The following is a 19104-nucleotide window of genomic DNA, read 5'->3' on the forward strand; positions in this document are numbered from 1 at the left end:
GATAAAGAACAGTTGTATCCAACTTCTGACACAAATAATTACTGTGTCTCCACAACTAACCTGTATGTGATCTCTGACTTCCTGGTTACACAGCGTCATGTTCAGATCGGAAGTCAGATAATATCTCGAGTTTCATTTCAGATTTCCTCTCTGAAATTGCGTCTCGTTATCTCTGTGATGTTAATAACACTTTATTTTCTATACTTACATGTCTTGTGTTTAATAAATTCATCTTTTCTTGTCAGGGGGTATTACCAGGGCCGTCTTTCCGACTGGGCACGATGGGCAGGTGCCCGGGGTCCCCACGGGCAAAAGGGCCAAAAAGACAAAACAAAAAAAAAATTACCTTTTGCAGACCACCTGACCCGAACGGTCAGGTCAGGTGAGAGCACAGCGCGGAGGAGCGCAGAACGAAGAACAGCGACAGTGACTCAGCGAGGACTCAGAAAAAAGAAGAGAAGGGGGATCGGACTAGGATAACAAGGCAATTCAAAGTTAAGTTAAGGGGGATTTGATTCTCCAGTTGAAGGGACGCTGAGTGAGCACATGTAAAAAAAAAGTGAGACTAATATATATATATACATATATATATATATATATATATATATATATATATCACTTTTTTTTACTTATATATAAATACAAAATCACTTATTTTTTTTCACACACACACACACATATATATATATATATATATATATAAATATATATATATATATATATCTATGAGCCCCACTGCTTTGCCCGGGGGCCGGTAATGTTGTTAGGATGTCTCTGGGTGTTACTGCTGTTATTGGCCAATAAGGATCAAGATTATTAAAACTAGAGATGGGCGAGATCCAAACCCATCCGAATTTCGCCTATCGGCTCGGTACTCTCCTGCCCATTCGGAATAGAAATTGAGGCAAAACGTCATCGTGACGTATTCGTATTTCAGAGCTCGGTCCTTGCGATATTTGAAAAGCATAAATACCCGCCTCCACAGCAATCCATCGCCATTTGACAGAGGGAGAGAGCAGGGTTAGGTCAGAGGCTGTATTAGAGCAGGGACAGAGCAATTATTGTACACCTTATTCTTTGTATTATTATTTCAATTCTAATCTATTCAATTCTATTATTATTACCAATTCTATTAGCAATTGTTAGAGCAGAAAGAAAGGAGGATAGAGGAGGCTTTTCAATATTTTGCACTACAAGTGCTTTGGGGTGTCCCATATTCCCCAGTGGGAAACACTAATTTTTCTGGCTGGCAAAAGTGATATTTATCAGCAGTATCTATACAATATTTTGGACTACAAGTACTTTGGGGTGTCCCATATTCCCCAGTGTGAAACACTAATTTTTCTGGCTGGCAAAAGTGATATTTATCAGCAGTATCTATACAATATTTTGCACTACAAGTACTTTGGGGTGTCCCATATTCCCCAGTGTGAAACACTAATTTTTCTGGCTGCCAAAAGTGATATTTATCAGCAGTATATATCTATACAATATTTTTCACTACAGGTGCTTTGGGCTCATTAAAATGGAATCAAAGCAGTCCACATATGAGCAGAATCAGCAAGCCGGTGCTGGCACCAGTCCTGATGGTAGTGTTCCCAGTACTTCATCTGGTAAAGCCTATGTAAAAGTACATAGTCTTTTTAAATCAGGTAAAAAAACATGCACCCCAAAAAAAATTACAGTGTTGAAGCGAAAAAGAAGTGTAACTGAGGAAAAGTTAACTGCCGATAAAAAAAAAATTGCGAACATGCCATTCTACACACGCAGTGGCAAAGAGAGAATGAGGCCTTCGCCTTTCTCTATTAGTGGCAGATCAAAAAATGTTACTGAGCCTTCTTCTTGTACAGTCACTGGTGACCAAGCAAGACCAAGTAATTTGGAGTCTAAAAGTGGTGCACAACTACTGTCACGCGGGAACGCCGAGCTGCAAGAAAACAGTAAGGCATTAGAGGATAATGTATGCTCCGTATGCTCTGAATCAGAAATGACACCAATCCCTGTGGAGAGTCCATCCACCAGTGGTATGTCTAATCGTGAGCATTCTGTTTGTGTACCCATAAAGAAGGGCCCTTTCAGAAGGGTGAGGGGGAGATTTGGGTAGGCGACGAGGGCGCTAATGATGATGTTGATGATTATGATGCAGACAGATAGCAAATTGCCTTTCTCAATTTCTATTTATATTCTAGATTATATAACGGCTGAATCGTTTTCTATTTTACTCCTAGTGGAGAGGGGGATCTGATGCAGACAGAAACCAAACTGCCTTTGTCCATTTCAATTTATATTGTACAGTCTATAGCAGCTGAATTTTCTACTATTTTCTACAAGTGATGGGGGTCCTATAGAGGCAGAAACCAAACTGCCTTTGTCCATTTCAATTTATATTGTACAGTCTATAACGACTGAATTTTTTAGTATTTTCTACAAGTGGAGGGGGGCTCATAGAGACAGAAACCAAACTGCCTTCATCCATTTCAATTTATATTGTACAGTCTATAGCGGCTGAATTTTTTACTATTTTCTACAAGTGAAGGGGGTCCTATAGAGACAGAAACCAAACTGCCTTCATCCATTTCAATTTATATTGTACAGTCTATAGCGGCTGAATTTTTTACTATTTTCGACAAGTGGAGGGGGGCCTATACAGACAGAAACCAAACTGCCTTCGTCCATTTCTTTATATATTTAACTATAAGTGTAGGGTGTAATATACACCCAAAGACTATGGCTGCATTGCCAATAGGCATAGATGGAGAGGAAGACAATCTGGTTTGTGTGTAGAATTAATGACGGCCTACCTACCAGGAATTAAACTGTTTTTTTCATAACTATATAGCTTTACATTTACATTACTTATCCAAGAAACAGGTGGAGCACTAAATTCAGATATTTTATGGCCAAAAACATTGATTTTTAAACAAAATTGCAAAAGAAAACCAAACAAAACCAAAACACGACGATAATCCAGATCCAAAACCATCCTCTTACTAAGCTGCGATAAACTGATCTCCGCCATGTCGCAGTGATAACCTCTTTGTCCCTCTTAGTAAGGGGCAGTGTAGACCTGATACATTTGTCGCCCCCTCATGTTGTTGGGTGGTAGCATAATAAAATAAGACACAGCCTCTTATACCACTTTCATACTGCCGCCCCGGCAATATCCCGGGTTTTTCAAGCTGGGTTTTTGCCGGGGCTCGGAGCGTCCCAGCTCAGAAACACCATTCATACTGCACCTCGGACCCGGGAATTTCCCGGGTTGACCCCATTCATACTGCACAAGTCTGTGCCCTGGCAATTTGTGGGAGTCATCACCAGAGCAGTTTTCATTGGCTGAAAAATGGTGATGTCATTGAAAGGTGACTGTTTTTTTGACGCATAAAGATGATGCAAAAGTGGGTGGTGATTGTTTACCACATTACTTTTCATCATGGCCGGCGACTCACTTTTGTGTAGCCCAGACAGCCAATCAGCTTGTTTTCTGTGCAACCCGGGTTGAAAAACCCGGGTTGCACTATTCATAGTGCAGGCAACCCGGGTCCGACCCGGGAATTACCCCTCGATAAATCCCGGGTCGTTTGAGCTCGCCCTGGCAAAAACCCGGGATTTTGGTGCAGTATGAATGGGGTTTGAGTGGTGTGGGGTCAAAGTATAACAAAAATAAACTTTTGCATTTGTGGACAGTTCTTCCCAACCCCACCTAGTAACTTGTGGGCTCGAGCAATACCAGATGAAAGGAACAGGGAGGATGATGTTGTCCTAGTGCTTAAACCTACAGACAGCCTGTTTCAGCCATATTTGGCCTCCTCAAAGGGCAAGGAAGAAAGTGAAAATTCCTTGCACCCATTTGTTGTAATTCTGAGACAAACATTTGCAACTATTTACAGTAAGAAATAGGGACCAACTGCACAGTACTACTTCTGTAACTCTGTAGGCTGGTTACAGTTATCAGTATCTGTTATTAATGTGTATGTCAGGACACTGCTCAGTACCACTTCTAGTTTTGGATATAAATACATTACAGCCTGCACAAAGAAGAGCAACTATAATAGTGCATGGTCTACAGCACAAAACTTATCTGGAAAGACTAAAAGATCTTAATATGTATAATCATACTTGCCAACTCTCCCGGAATGTCCGGGAGACTCCCGCATTTTGCAAGAGTCTCCCGGTCTCCCGGGTGAGTGTGGCAATCTCCCGAATTCTGCCCACTTCACTAGGAAGTGCCCCACTTCCTAGTGAAGTGGGCAGAATTAGATCCCAAACGCCGCGATTCCAGGTGAATCGCAGCGTTTTGGCCCCCCCCCCCCCCCCCCCAAAATGACGCGATTTTGGCCGCCCCGCCCCCCTCACGCCCAACTATACTGGCTGGCTCCCGGAAGAGAGCTGAAGAAAGTGGCTAAGTATGTGTATAATTTGTAGCAGAGAAGGGAACAGGGGGACATGATAGAGACTTTCAAATGTATCAAGGGTTATAATAAGGTACAGAAGGGATACATTCTACAAAGGAAGAAAAGTATTAGAACACGAGGACATACACTGACACTGGGGGGAAGTAGGTTCAGAGGGAATATGAGGAAACATCACTTCACAGAAAGGGTAGTGGATAAGTGGACTAGCCTCCCATCAGAGGTGGTAGAGGATAATACAGTATAGCAGTTTAAACATGCTTGGGATAGACATAAGGATATCCTTTACTTGACAACTTTTCTTTGTTGGCTTCAGGGAGATCCCAGGGGATGTGGGCGTTCGGGGACAGGACTTGACGAATCGTATCATTTTCGCCCCGCCCCATAAACTATTGTCACAATTTTGGACAATTACAGCAGGGGGTAGGGCTAAGATGACGCGATATTTGAATCACCCCCGCCACTTATCTATTGCAGGGGTGAGAACTGCGAGGATGCCCTGCTCTCCCAGAAATGCAGGAGTCTCCCGGACAGTAGCCAACTATGCGTTAAAGAAAAGCAGCTAATGAATCTCTAGAGACTGAAGGGTCTTTTACATTTCTGTCTCCATTACTGAAGTCATGTTGTCTTACCTGTCAGTCTTTGATTAAATCTTGGTCTCCATGAAAATGGCCACCTCCATAGGCATCAATACATGGACATAGGACACAATCTCTGAACTGTGTCATCATGCCACAGATGGCGAAGCCAACCACGTCTTGTACTGGCTCAGCATCAGGGAGAATGCCAGACTCTTCAGGGAGTGAGGGAGATCACCCCTATTTCAGGGAGTCTCCCTGACATTCAGGGAGAGTTGGCAAGTGTGGGATATCCTTACAAAGAAATAAAGATCAAATAGGGTTTAAGGTTGCCATTGGTTAAAACATGGGCAGACTATTTGGGACAACCGGTTTTTATCTGCCCTCAAGTTCTATATTTCTATGTTATGTTGGATGCAATTATCAGTATCTGATAGTATTATGTATTTAAGGACAACTGCACATCATCACTTCTCTTCTTCTGTAGGCTGGATGTAGTTTTCAGTATCTGACTTTAACCTGTATGTGAAGTAACCTGCTCGGTGCTACTTCTCTCCTTGTGCAGACCGTATGTAGTTCTCAGTATCTAACTATAGGCTGGATGTGAGGACAATTGCACAGTTCCACTTCTGATGGTCTGCATGCTCAATGCAGTTATTAGTGTTTGAGCTGTTTTATATTTTTTTTTTTACTTTGGTGTCATAGTGGGGGGGGGGGGGCGTTTGGGGTTTGGAGAGAGATTAAGGATGTTCTTTAAAATACTAACTGATCTGAGCAGATTGTTTAATCATTCCATTAGATAGTTGTAGTGCCCCATGTCCACCTATAATGAACTGTATGTACCTAACCAACTAAGCGACTATCCCTGGAAAGTATATTCGGACGTTGGTAGCTCTCCGTTACCATCTAATGTTAGATACAAAGACCAGTTCAGCAGTTACCTGATATAAGTGCAGATAATAAAAAAATTTTTTTTTGTGCGTCTGAAAACATTTTCGATCTACTATCCGTTGCTTCCTGTGTGCTGTGACTTGTCACTGTCACCTCTAACTACCCGTCACTTTCATCTTTACCGCTTTCTCATGTAAATCGTCACCAGAGAGTGGCAGAGAGGAACCCAGGGGTGGGGACGACAAAACCTTAGAAATAGAGAGGAAACAGACACTGGTGTCCCCATGTATGGGCAGGTCGGTGGTGAGCGTTAGCAGCTCGTCTCTCTCCCCACGCTCAGCCCTGCACTCTGACAACTACAGTATCTGTTTAGATTTGTGTCTAAATTTAAACACTGATTGCCTCCCCCCCTCCCCACCCTCCTCTGAAGTTTTGCAGGACTAGTTAGTGGGGAGGGTCCCAGCTCTGGTATCTCACAGCCTTAGGACAGAGCAGTGCAGGCAGCCCAGAGTTCAGTCAGTGACACACAAGCTGCAAGAGCGAAGGAACTTCAAGTATTAAGAGACTGGGACGTGTGAACGCAGAAGGAGTTTCAGAGTTTTCTACAGCGCAGGGACCGGTCCCCTCCTGAGAGAGGAAATGGAGGTAAATTCTCGCTTGCTTAAATATTTTATACCATGAGCCCCCTCACACACTCCTGAAAAACGCACATGTAGGGTTTATAAATATGCATGAAGAAGGCGCGTTCTTCGGTAAAACGCAGAGGTGACGCGGGTTGAAAAACCTGCGTTCTGCGTTGTCAGAGGCTCATTGGATATAATGTGGGGATGTTTACGGTGATAACTAACGCATATTATTTACAACGTGCATTCTTCCACAATACAAGTGTTTATGTATGTGTTAAATAACTTTGTCGTTTGTTGTTGGGGTCTTGTTGGGGAACAGTGAAAAGTGTGTGGACTGGAAGTCATCACTCCACAGCAGTGTTAGTAAAAGTGGTTGTGATAGACAACTGATAACCTCTATTCATTTAATAATGATGTACGTGTTATTCTCTGCAATCAGACTTATAGACAGAGCGCTGTGCACACGGTTTGAGGCACTCTGCAGCATGATGTATACCTGAGTGTGCGACATGAAACCGTTTCCTGTGTATGAGCCTTACACAACTCGATAATGGTGATTTCACCAACACTAACGCGGTTGCACATAGATTCTACAACAGGCTGGGTTCTGGCTGCCAGGGCATGATGGGACTAGTAGTTCAACAACAGTCACAGGTTACATGTGGGTGATAGATCAGCAGGGTTGAGTGGATCTTGTTACACAATGCAGTTGTCGTAAAGTCTTATAGCTTGTTCTGTACTGGAATAAAGTGGGTTAAACGCACAGCACCATTAAGTCTGCAAATCGTTCCTGTGCAGAATTTATATAGGCAATAGGATGTTTGCTTCATCCAATACATCATAGGGGTAACCCCCTGGCGTTTACCCCTCTGCTAGTATGTACCCCCGGCTTCCACCAGCAATTAATTTTCAGTGTTAATTAATTACTGCAATACATTTTCTTTTCAGGCTGTAATATTTTAAAATACTATTTAAAAAGGGAAGAGATGTTGATATAATATAACTTTATATTCGCCTTATTTTTTGCAATGTAAACAAGTTGTTGTTTTTTAAATCTTTTATTTGATTTTTTTCTTTATTCATTGAAATAGTTGAACTGGAAGCTCACACCGAGTACATTATTCTCTTCTTAATCCTTTTGCACAAATGTCCCTACAGAAAAGCTATTGTTTGATTGACGCTAATCTGTTGGTCACTGTAACTCTGCTTTGTGTCATTATATAAGTTAGTTTGTGGAAATGTATGTGATGGTCACATGACTGGTGTAGTGATGGTCACGTGACCATCTGTAGAATGAGACAGGTAAATCCCAAACATGTGACAACCACCTGACACTGTGCTTTCCAAAAGGGCACGACCTGTGACCTCCCACGTCTAAATGTTGTAATGCACCCCGGTAATGTTGCATCTCACTGTGTCATTAACAGCGTTTATCTTCTATATAGAACTGTCCTTCGACATCGTGGGTTTTATCACTGCTAAAATAATGTATTTGCAGAAGTCATTGCCCGGTGTGTAGTTTTACTGTAGGACTAGAAGCTTATGTTGTGTGCATTTTGGCATAGAGTCACTATGGTAAGTATGCAAGCTATTGCTTGGCTCTGTTCCAGGGGTGTACAGACATTTTTTGGCCAGAGGGCCGCCTTGGGAGATAGTGCTCATCTGAAGGGGCCGCAAATAAAACGTAACTTCCTCAAACATGTAAAATATGTAGAATTCACTACAGGAGAAGAGGAACTGCTTGCAGTTGTGCCATGCCTCGGTTGTGCCATACCTCTCAACAAGTCTCCGTGGTGACAGAAGTGTGTGCACCACTGCAAGGTGTTGGTGTTACACACATGGGCGTGGTCATCTCATGTAGTGGGTGTGGTCACGTCACATAGGGAGCAAACCCCGCCCCTCCCCTGTTATGCGTTTAATCTCTGTAGTACATAGTTGCCTACTTTTAGGCACTGAAGTCCGAGAGATCCCAGACAGAGGGCGTGACTAGAGTGCAGGAGGGGGCGGGGCAGGGTCAATTGCGTCATTTTGGCCCTGCCCCCTGCGTCGGAAATTATGTTTTGATGCAGGGCGGGGGGCAAAATGATGCGATTCACCGCAAATCGCATTTTTTGGGCCAGGTATTTGCCAGATGTGGGAGCCTTGCCTGCTCTCCCAGGAGTCCGGGAAACCGACCTGAATTTCGGGAGTCTTCCGGACGTTCTGGAAGAGTTGGCAAGTATGCTGTAGTTACATATTCCCCCAATCACCTCTGTAGTAACACATTCCCCCTCTAACCTCTATAATACAAAATTCCCATACTTCACCTTAGTAGTTATGCGTTTCCCCATCACCTCTGTAACACATCACAACTACTCTTCCCTTACTCCTGTGGTAACATATACCCACCCACGTGTACAGCCCGATTACCCATCAGCCCCATCAGCTCTGTAACAACACCCTATAGCTACACATTCTATGGTCTCCCTCTGTAGCTACACCTTCTGTGCTCTCCCTCTGTAGCTACACCTTCTGTGCTCTCCCCCTGTAGCTACACCTTCTGTACTCTCCCTCTGTAGCTACACCTTCTGTGCTCTCCCTCTGTAGCTACACCTTCTGTGCTCTCCCCCTGTAGCTACACCTTCTGTGCTCTCCCTCTGTAGCTACACCTTCTGTGATCTCCCTCTGTAGCTACACCTTCTGTGCTCTCCCTCTGTAGCTACACCTTCTGTACTCTCCCTCTGTAGCTACACCTTCTGTGCTCTCCCTCTGTAGCTACACCTTCTGTGATCTCCCTCTGTAGCTACACCTTCTGTGCTCTCCCTCTGTAGCTACACCTTCTGTGCTCTCCCTCTGTAGCTACACCTTCTGTGATCTCCCTCTGTAGCTACACCTTCTGTGCTCTCCCTCTGTAGCTACACCTTCTGTGCTCTCCCTCTGTAGCTACACCTTCTGTGATCTCCCTCTGTAGCTACACCTTCTGTGCTCTCCCTCTGTAGCTACACCTTCTGTGCTCTCCCTCTGTAGCTACACCTTCTGTGCTCTCCCTCTGTAGCTACACCTTCTGTGCTCTCCCCCTGTAGCTACACCTTCTGTGCTCTCCCCCTGTAGCTACACCTTCTGTGCTCTCCCCCTGTAGCTACACCTTCTGTGCTCTCCCCCTGTAGCTACACCTTCTGTGCTCTCCCCCTGTAGCTACACCTTCTGTACTCTCCCTCTGTAGCTACACCTTCTGTGCTCTCCCTCTGTAGCTACACCTTCTGTAATCTCCCTCTGTAGCTACACCTTCTGTGCTCTACCTCTGTAGCTACACCTTCTGTGCTCTCCCTATGTAGCTACACCTTCTGTGCTCTCCCTCTGTAGCTACACCTTCTGTGCTCTCCCTCTGTAGCTACACCTTCTGTGCTCTCCCTCTGTAGCTACACCTTCTTTGCTCTCCCTCTGTAGCTACACCTTCTGTACTCTCCCTCTATAGCTACACCTTCTGTGCTCTCCCCCTGTAGCTACACCTTCTGTGCTCTCCCCCTGTAGCTACACCTTCTGTGATCTCCCTCTGTAGCTACACCTTCTGTGCTCTCCCTCTGTAGCTACACCTTCTGTGCTCTCCCTCTGTAGCTACACCTTCTGTGCTCTCCCTCTGTAGCTACACCTTCTGTGCTCTACCCCTGTAGCTACACCTTCTGTAATCTCCATCTGTAGCTACACCTTCTGTGCTCTCCCTCTGTAGCTACACCTTCTGTGCTCTCCCTCTGTAGCTACACCTTCTGTGCTCTCCCTCTGTAGCTACACCTTCTGTGCTCTCCCTCTGTAGCTACACCTTCTGTGCTCTCCCTCTGTAGCTACACCTTCTGTGCTCTCCCTCTGTAGCTACACCTTCTGTGCTCTCCCTCTGTAGCTACACCTTCTGTGCTCTCCCTCTGTAGCTACACCTTCTGTGCTCTCCCCTTGTAGCTACACCTTCTGTGCTCTCCCCCTGTAGCTACACCTTCTGTGCTCTCCCTCTGTAGCTACACCTTCTGTGCTCTCCCTCTGTAGCTACACCTTCTGTGCTCTCCCTCTGTAGCTACACCTTCTGTGCTCTCCCTCTGTAGCTACACCTTCTGTGCTCTCCCTCTGTAGCTTCACCTTCTGTGCTCTCCCTCTGTAGCTACACCTTCTGTGCTCTCCCTCTGTAGCTACACCTTCTGTGCTCTCCCTCTGTAGCTACACCTTCTGTGCTCTCCCTCTGTAGCTACACCTTCTGTGCTCTCCCTCTGTAGCTACACCTTCTGTGCTCTCCCTCTGTAGCTTCACCTTCTGTGCTCTCCCTCTGTAGCTACACCTTCTGTGCTCTCCCTCTGTAGCTACACCTTCTGTGCTCTACCCCTGTAGCTACACCTTCTGTGCTCTCCCTCTGAGGCTACACCTTCTGTGCTCTACCCCTGTAGCTACACCTTCTGTGCTCTCCCTCTGAGGCTACACCTACTGTGCTCTCCCTCTGTAGATGCATATTCTGCGCTCTCTCTAGGTAGCAACACATTCTGTCCTCTTTAGTCTGTCTTATGATATTAAGCTCCAAAGTAGGCACAGTCTGGCTGCTATCAGAGTGAAGCTCATTCATTCTGATTTGCTGTCAGACTCCCCTCATTGATGGTAGGGTCTCGCTGAGGGGTTATTCTCCTACAGCCACAGAGTGAGACACGAGTGTGAGACCCTGTTTAATACAGGTATAGAGGGACTGGGAATACCTGGCCCCATTCTGCTACTACCAACCAACAAAATGGCTGCTGTCACTGTAGGTGACAGGTACACTGATGGTGTTTCCATGGACCTCATATATGCCCTGTGCCCTTTGTACACAGACATTGAGACAAACACATCTGGAGCACCAACCTCTCTCTCCCACATTATTAGCCTTCTAGCAAAGTCTTTGGCTGCTGTGTCTAGGGGACTGGAGGCCTAATTGATGTGAGGATCACGTCTCTCACCCACCTTCCTAACTACACCCCTTTCAAACCTTATATAGGCTGAACCCATGAAACTTGTTTATGGAAATATGTACTGCGCATGCTCACAAAATCGTGTTCTTGTGCAGACTTATGCTTGGAGAGGGGGAGGTAAGGGGCATACTGAGCTCAGTAATGTCACGTTCGCGTACTTGCGAGCTAAGGCCAACCGCACAAAGATGCAGATACGCCGATCAGTACCCATAACGCAGGTGGATGAGGACTGGTGCAAAAACACACTGATGATCACGGTCGCCATCACTAGCTAGCAGCTTCTGATTGGCTGATTGTGGATTCAGGTGATAGGTGCTTTCCTCTTTGATCGTGCCCACTCTTCTTGTGTTCATGATCTGGTTGGGTGTCAGTGTATCTGGGCGTAGGTACCCCTGGCACACATATGTGACTGGTACACAGCTGGGTGTATCTTGAGATAACTCCAGCTCAGCATATGGGAGTAAATACGCTATTATTACTTGCGGCTTTTTAGAGCTTATTTTTCGACTCAGCGTCTTTATCAAAATTTGCATTAGCCCCCTTAGTATTTATTTTATTTTTCTAACTGTTTAGTAGAGGGATCAAATCGTACAATACATAATCCAGGTTGTTGGATACACAATTTGATGTTACACAGGACTAATTTGATTTAGGTAGACTAGAGGAATGGTCAAGAGAGTGGCAACTACAGTTTAATGCCAAGAAATGCAAAATCATGCACTTGGGTCTCAAAAACCCAAAGGCTAAATATAGTATTAACGTCACTATAATGGAAACTACTGAGGAGGAAAGGGATCTAGAAGTCACTATTTCAGGTGACTTACAGGCAGGTAAGCAATGTAACAAAGCAATGAGGAAGGCAAGTCAGATGCTTGGTTACATAGGGAGAGGAATCTGTAGCAGAAAGAAAGAAGTAATAATGCCACTGTATAGGTCATTGGTACGGCCTCATCTAGAATACTGTGTTCAGTTCTGGAGGCCATATCTCCACAAGGATATAAATACATTAGAGACTGTACAAAGAAGGGCAACTAAAATGGTGCATGGCCCACAGCACAAAACTTACCCGGAAAGACTAAAAGATCTTAATATGTATAGTTTGGAGCAGAGAAGGTAAAGGGGGGACATGATAGAAACTTTCATATATATCAAGGGTTATAACAAGGTGCAGGAGGGAAACATTCTACAAAGGAAGAGAAGTATTAGAACACGAGGACATGCACTGACACTGGGGGAAGAGAAGTATTAGAACACGAGGACATGTACTGACACTGGGGGGAAGAGAAGTATTAGAACACAAGGACATGCACTGACACTGGGGGAAGAGAAGTATTAGAACACGAGGACATGTACTGACACTGGGGGGAAGAGAAGTATTAGAACACGACATGTTCTGACACTCGGGGGGGAAGAGAAGTATTAGAACACGAGGACATGTACTGACACTGGGGGGAAGAGAAGTATTAGAACATGAGGACATGTATTGACACTGGGGGAGAAGAGAAGTATTAGAACACGAGGACATGTACTGACACTGGGGGAGAAGAGAAGTATTAGAACACGAGGACATGCACTGACACTGGGGGGAAGAGAAGTATTAGAACACGACATGTTCTGACACTCGGGGGGGAAGAGAAGTATTAGAACACGAGGACATGTACTGACACTGGGGGGAAGAGAAGTATTAGAACACGAGGACATGTACTGACACTGGGGGAGAAGAGAAGTATTAGAACACGAGAACATGCACTGACACTGGGGGGAAGAGAAGTATTAGAACACGAGGACATGCACTGACACTGGGGGAAAGAGAAGTATTAGAACACGACATGTTCTGACACTCGGGGGGGAAGAGAAGTATTAGAACACGAGGACATGCACTGACACTGGGGGGAAGAGAAGTACTAGAACACGAGGACATGTACTGACACTGGGGGAGAAGAGAAGTATTAGAACACGAGGACATGCACTGACACTGGGGGAGAAGAGAAGTATTAGAACACGAGGACATGTACTGACACTGGGGGAGAAGAGAAGTATTAGAACACGAGGACATGCACTGACACTGGGGGGAAGAGAAGTATTAGAACACGAGGACATGCACTGACACTGGGGGAAAGAGAAGTATTAGAACACGAGGACATGCACTGACACTGGGAGGATGAGAAGTATTAGAACACGAGGACATGTACTGACACTGGGGGGAAGAGAAGTATTAGAACACAAGGACATGTACTGACACTGGGGGAAGAGAAGTATTAGAACACGACATGTTCTGACACTCGGGGGGGAAGAGAAGTATTAGAACACGAGGACATGTACTGACACTGGGGGAGAAGAGAAGTATTAGAACACGAGGACATGTACTGACACTGGGGGAGAAGAGAAGTATTAGAACACGAGGACATGCACTGACACTGGGGGGAAGAGAAGTATTAGAACACGAGGACATGTACTGACACTGGGGGAGAAGAGAAGTATTAGAACACGAGGACATGAACTGACACTGGGGGGGAAGTAGGTGCAGAGGAAATGTGAGAAAAAATTACTTCACAGAAAGGGTAGTGGATAAGTGGAATAGCCTCCCATCAGAGGTGGTTGAGGCTAATACAGTAGAGCAATTTAAACATGCTTGGGACAGACATAAGCATATCCTTATACAGAAAAAAATGATCAAATAGGGTGTAAGGTACCGTAGGTTAATAAAAAATGGGCAGACTAGATGGGCCAAGCGGTTCTTATCTGCTGTTAAAGTCTATGTTTCTATGTAACATGTGAGACGACTCTTGCTACAAGATTATAAACCCTGAATAGGTAACTGATACCAATTTAGACAAAGAGGAAGGAAAGGGAGTATGGGTACGGGGTAAGATCGCTACTTTCAGAAAGTAAAACCCAAAAGGCTTAAATGTAAATGTGACCTACACACTGCGGCTCCCCAGCTAACCAGTAGGGTTTAATAAACTGGAGGAGATTGGTTATAACACGGCACCAAAGAAGAACAGGTCCTAGAGAAGGAAACTAAGGAGTCTTTCAAAACTCTCGTCGTGTACTTCTCATAAATCCACAATAAATGTTTAAGGACTGAGGACCTTTCTTTCCACTTATTGAACCCACTGGAAATTTTTTGGGTGAAAATCTTTAAATCTACATTTAATAGTGAAATAATGGGACAATACCCACCTCAAGGATTTACCTTTTTCCATAAATCAACTGTGTCAGAAAAACGTTAAGTCTGGTGAATAGTATGTCAATACTCTTTTCAGAATACTGCGTGGTGAACCCATCCGGGGGTTCAGATGAAAGAGGACATCTCTGCTCAGATGGCACAAACTGTTTCTTCTTCTGTGATTGAGGCATTCAACATTAGAACATCTTCGCAGGTAAACTTAGGAAGGTTGGAGAAAGTGAGGAAGTCGTCAATAGATTTCAGACTTTAGATTCTAGAGCAGAAAAGTAGAATTAATGATATTTTACAGAAGTCTTTTTTGGATCATACACCAATGGCCGTAGTTATCCTTTACTTGCTGAAAGTGAATACAACTGGTCATTCTTCTCATAGAACCCGTTGGAGCCATTGGAGCTACTTGTGTGGATATGATGGCTCTGAGTTAGGCCACTCATCAATGTAACCTTCTGAAATTGGAGCACAAAATATTTTTTATGTTGAGAGTGGAGGGATGATATTTGGTTTTCCAATCCAAGGATAGTTTCCTTTTCCTTTATTTTCCTGGTGAATGCAATACTCATAATGTTTCCTCTAATATTAGCATTCTGAGCTTTCCCACAATGTAGTGAGTGTGATCTGTTCTGTAGAGTTGAGAAGAAAATATTCCTTTAAGGAACTTTGAGAATTGCTTTAGGGAAAAAATTTGTGACATCAGTTTGAATTTGGGTAGCCGAATGGTTTGACCATGAGAGAGGAATAATGTCTGTGCTCAAACTCCTGATAGAGAAAGAGGATTGAATAAATAGAAAATATGTTCAAAAATATATCTCATTACCAATTTTAAGCCACCATGACATTGACATGAACGCGCTCTTTATGTAAGGAAGCAACATCACCTGCTTATTCCTTCGCAGCATTTTGCGTTATGATAAATATAAGACTGACATCCCTAGGGGTTTGACCAGGAGCAGGTTTGGGTCAGAGAGCTCTGTGCACCCTATCAATTAGCAAGTCCTAGTCCGCCACCTCTGACGGGTAGCTTTAAATAGACCAAGAGAATAAGCATGGAGAGTTTGTGTGTCTTGCCTGTGGAATATTTTTAATTCGGTCTTTATTACTCCTGGTCCGATTTTCGATGTCTTCACGTTTTTCAGAAACCATGGATATTTCCAACTGTAGCAGCGATAAATCTCACTCCGTGGCGAATTGGGACTTGAGGACTTCGTTAGACTCCAGGGGATCTTTCCTGTCAGTCAGGTCTTAGATTTCAAAGAAAATTTCTCAAGTAGCTTGTCAAAGTTCCATCTGGAAGGTTACCTTGATGTCTTATGGAAGATTGGCTAAGGTGGTCTCCTAAAAGCAGATCTGGGCTGGGAGAGTGGTGCGGGCTCCCAGCTATGTCTGGTAGCTGAGCATTTTGTTTTTTGAAGAAGGTACTCATAAGTATTTCTGAAGGTTCTTCTGAAGGACATAGACTTTCAGGTTCAGGTGCATTGCAAATATCAAGGCCATTCTTTCAAATCAAGTGTAGGAAGAAGGGACCAGCTCTTTAAAGGTAGATCTTGAGATGGTAACAAAATTGAGTAAACCAACAAAATCTCCAGGACTTTATCTCAAGATCACAATTCCTAACAGACAGGGGAAATTATAACGTACAGGAGCCATCAACCCACTAGCCTCCTGGTGCGATGACAAAGCCCTTGAAATTTGCATTACAGGGGATAGCCACTGGGATCAAAATTAGAATAGTCTCTAGAAGACCAAATATGTAGTGCAATCCAAGTGGACCAAAGCCAGGTACTAAATTTAGCACTGGGTTAGTATTACAGACTGCAGGAATCCACTGGTATATCAAGCAGATAGGAAATCACCCAAAGGTGGGTCTATTGAGTACCTTAAAGAAGTTCAAAAGGTAGATTACAGGAGTGTCCTGTCCCCCACAATGTGCCAGGTGTTATATGGACTGAGACTAAAGATTCCTGATGCCTGGCAATCAGCTGCAAAGAGTGAGTGTCTCCCAGAGCTTACCTCTCCTGAGTGGGGTTAAAGTGACAGACCAAGCAAGATGGAGTCACGGGTCACATGACACCTGCAAGCCACCAATAGGAGGGCCGGATCTGAGCAGCTAGCAACCACATGGGAGTCAGTGCTGAGGTGGTCGGTTGCCGAGTCTGCTGGCCCAGGTGGGATGAAGTACTGAGAGGAACTGGCCCAGGTGGGATGAAGTACTGAGAGGAACTGGCCCAGGTGGGATGAAGTACTGAGAGGAACTCGCCATCTACCTATCCTGCAAGATAGGGACGGCTTTGTAGGCCTGAGTCTGGACCTTGTTTCGGAGGTCAGCTCTGGGGATCCACAGAGCCTCTACTGCAGGTACAAGATGGAGAAAGGTGAGCTCTTCCTAAATACATTTTAATGCCCTCACTTTTTTAATAATAGTTTTAGTTAACCTCAGACGGAGCTCTACTGACGCGTTCCTCCCGGCTAGAATACACTCTTACAATTCAATAGTTTTGCCCAGTTTTGCCTATCACATGTGTGACCATATTGGTGACACGTGGTTGTTTGGCAGTCAGCTTAGGCTTGGCATGTGGCTATCCAAAAGAAATGAGGTAACACCGCACACTCAAGATGTTTTTTTAGGCTCTAACTCATGCTATTGTGAAGCAAGTGAGGCAACGAAACATTAATATTATCAGGTGATAATATTTACATGTTTAAAAAAGTTTTCTGCAGATTTCTTTAGCCGTTAAGCAGTGTCACAAGCTCATTAAAGGTAATAAGAATCAGTCAACGATGAAGTTATTTAGCAGGTGTGTGAATAAACAAATTTAGTAAACATGACATGATGGAATATGCGGTGAACAAAGTTCTGCCAGTACATGACCACACGCGGCAAAGCAGCACATTGTCCCTGGAAACTATTTTAAAATCTTGGCAACTATGATTTTAATACAGTGAGGAATAATTCTTTTATTAATCAGTACAATATATCTCTGGTTCTCTGGGAATCGTGGACATGTCGCCACTGACAAAAAGGGGGGTGTTCACGTAATGCCATATCCCCTAGGGGCGTTTCTAACCCCTTCACCCATTATGCAACCCTGCATTGCCCCTGGCACTCGTTCACCACATACCTTCCAATATTATGGCAGTCAGGGCAGTCGGACAGCCCATTATAATTGGTATTATGCAGGATAGTTAGTATGTATGGTATAGGCCATATGCCACCATCTATACATAACAAGCTTCAGCCTGTACCTCTAATACTAAGCACCCAGACATCGTCTAACTTGCATTATAGAGATAAAAGATAATTGCTGATTGGTCGCAAGTGCAGATTTTCACCTTCGAGCAATGTTAGACAGAGTGCGGTCATGAGTTCGATTGCCGACCAGGGCACTATCCGTGTGGAGTTTATATGTCCTCCCTGTGTTTGAACTCCAAAGACTTGTACTGGTAGGCTAACTGGCTGCTGGCTAAAATTGGCCCTAGTGTGTGTGGTAGGGAATATAGAGTGTAAGCTCCAATGGGGCAGGGACTGATGTGAATGGCAAATATTCTCTGTACAACACTATGCAATATGGTGGCACTATATAAATAAGCGCTTATAAATAATAATGTTAGGCCTGAAATACACGGTAGGGTCTTTATTTGGTGAAGATGGAGCGTCTGGGCAGATGTTTGACATATAGCTTACACAGGCTCTATAAACATGTCCAGCAATCTCCGTTCTGGGAAAGAGACGATAAAAACTCACTGGAGTATAAGGGAACACTGGTGTTAATGTATTTAATATTTATTTATTAGTAGTGTGTGTGTGACACTCCACTCTGACCGTGTTCAAACATGACTACAGCGGGAGAGCCTGAGGTAGTGTGGGAGCTCCTGCTGTAACCCGGAAGACACAAAACTGCTGTCATTAACATTTTGCTATAAATGAGTACACAGACTGTAAATACCGAGCGTTCGGTGACATCCCATCTTCACATCTGTGTGTTGGGTATTGTCAGCTGCTTGGGGTTTGCAGTTTATCATTGTGTTTTGGAATGTCACGCACAACAGATCGGTATTTTTCCTTCTCGACCCAGGAGCTAAAATTTTAAGTTACGGCTCTGGTCACAGCCGTTCCTTACCGAAACCGAGTGCAGGAACAGAGGACGCCCTGTCAGGTGTAATCACCTTGCAGCTCTCTGATCCTCAGCCCCCAGGATACTCTTACATCTGAACCACTACAGCATCTTGGGACTGTGATCCAGGAACAGCTGGGAGGCTTCATGCTAACCACTGATAGTTATATAAATAAAATAGAGTTGTGTACTAATTTTATACCGGGCTCTTGCCTTTACACTTTGCCCAGAATAGCAGAACAACAATAAACTTGGAAGCGTTCCTAGAATGTTAGTGATTAGTCCTGACCCCAGGATAAAACGCCTTCCGGGAGTCCTCAGTACCAAACACAGAGCGTTCTAG

At 44.3% G+C, this 19104-nt stretch overlaps 1 protein-coding gene across 2 annotated transcripts in view; it reads left to right on the forward strand.

Annotated features, from left to right (window-relative positions):
• RCSD1 (RCSD domain containing 1) overlaps positions 1-19104 on the forward strand; it is an 82102-nt gene that overhangs the window by 18547 nt on the left and 44451 nt on the right. Inside the window, exon 1 of one of the 2 annotated variants that reach the window (XM_075197368.1) lies at positions 6151-6523. The exons of the other annotated variant lie outside the window; for it this stretch is intronic. Coding sequence (XP_075053469.1) covers positions 6518-6523 — 6 coding nt within the window. The 5' untranslated portion in view covers positions 6151-6517. Of the gene's footprint in view, positions 1-6150; positions 6524-19104 lie in introns of those variants that run through there. 2 annotated transcript variants of the gene reach the window in all.

Source organism: Mixophyes fleayi, chromosome 2 (assembly GCF_038048845.1).
Source record: "Mixophyes fleayi isolate aMixFle1 chromosome 2, aMixFle1.hap1, whole genome shotgun sequence".
Lineage (NCBI taxonomy): Eukaryota > Metazoa > Chordata > Amphibia > Anura > Limnodynastidae > Mixophyes > Mixophyes fleayi.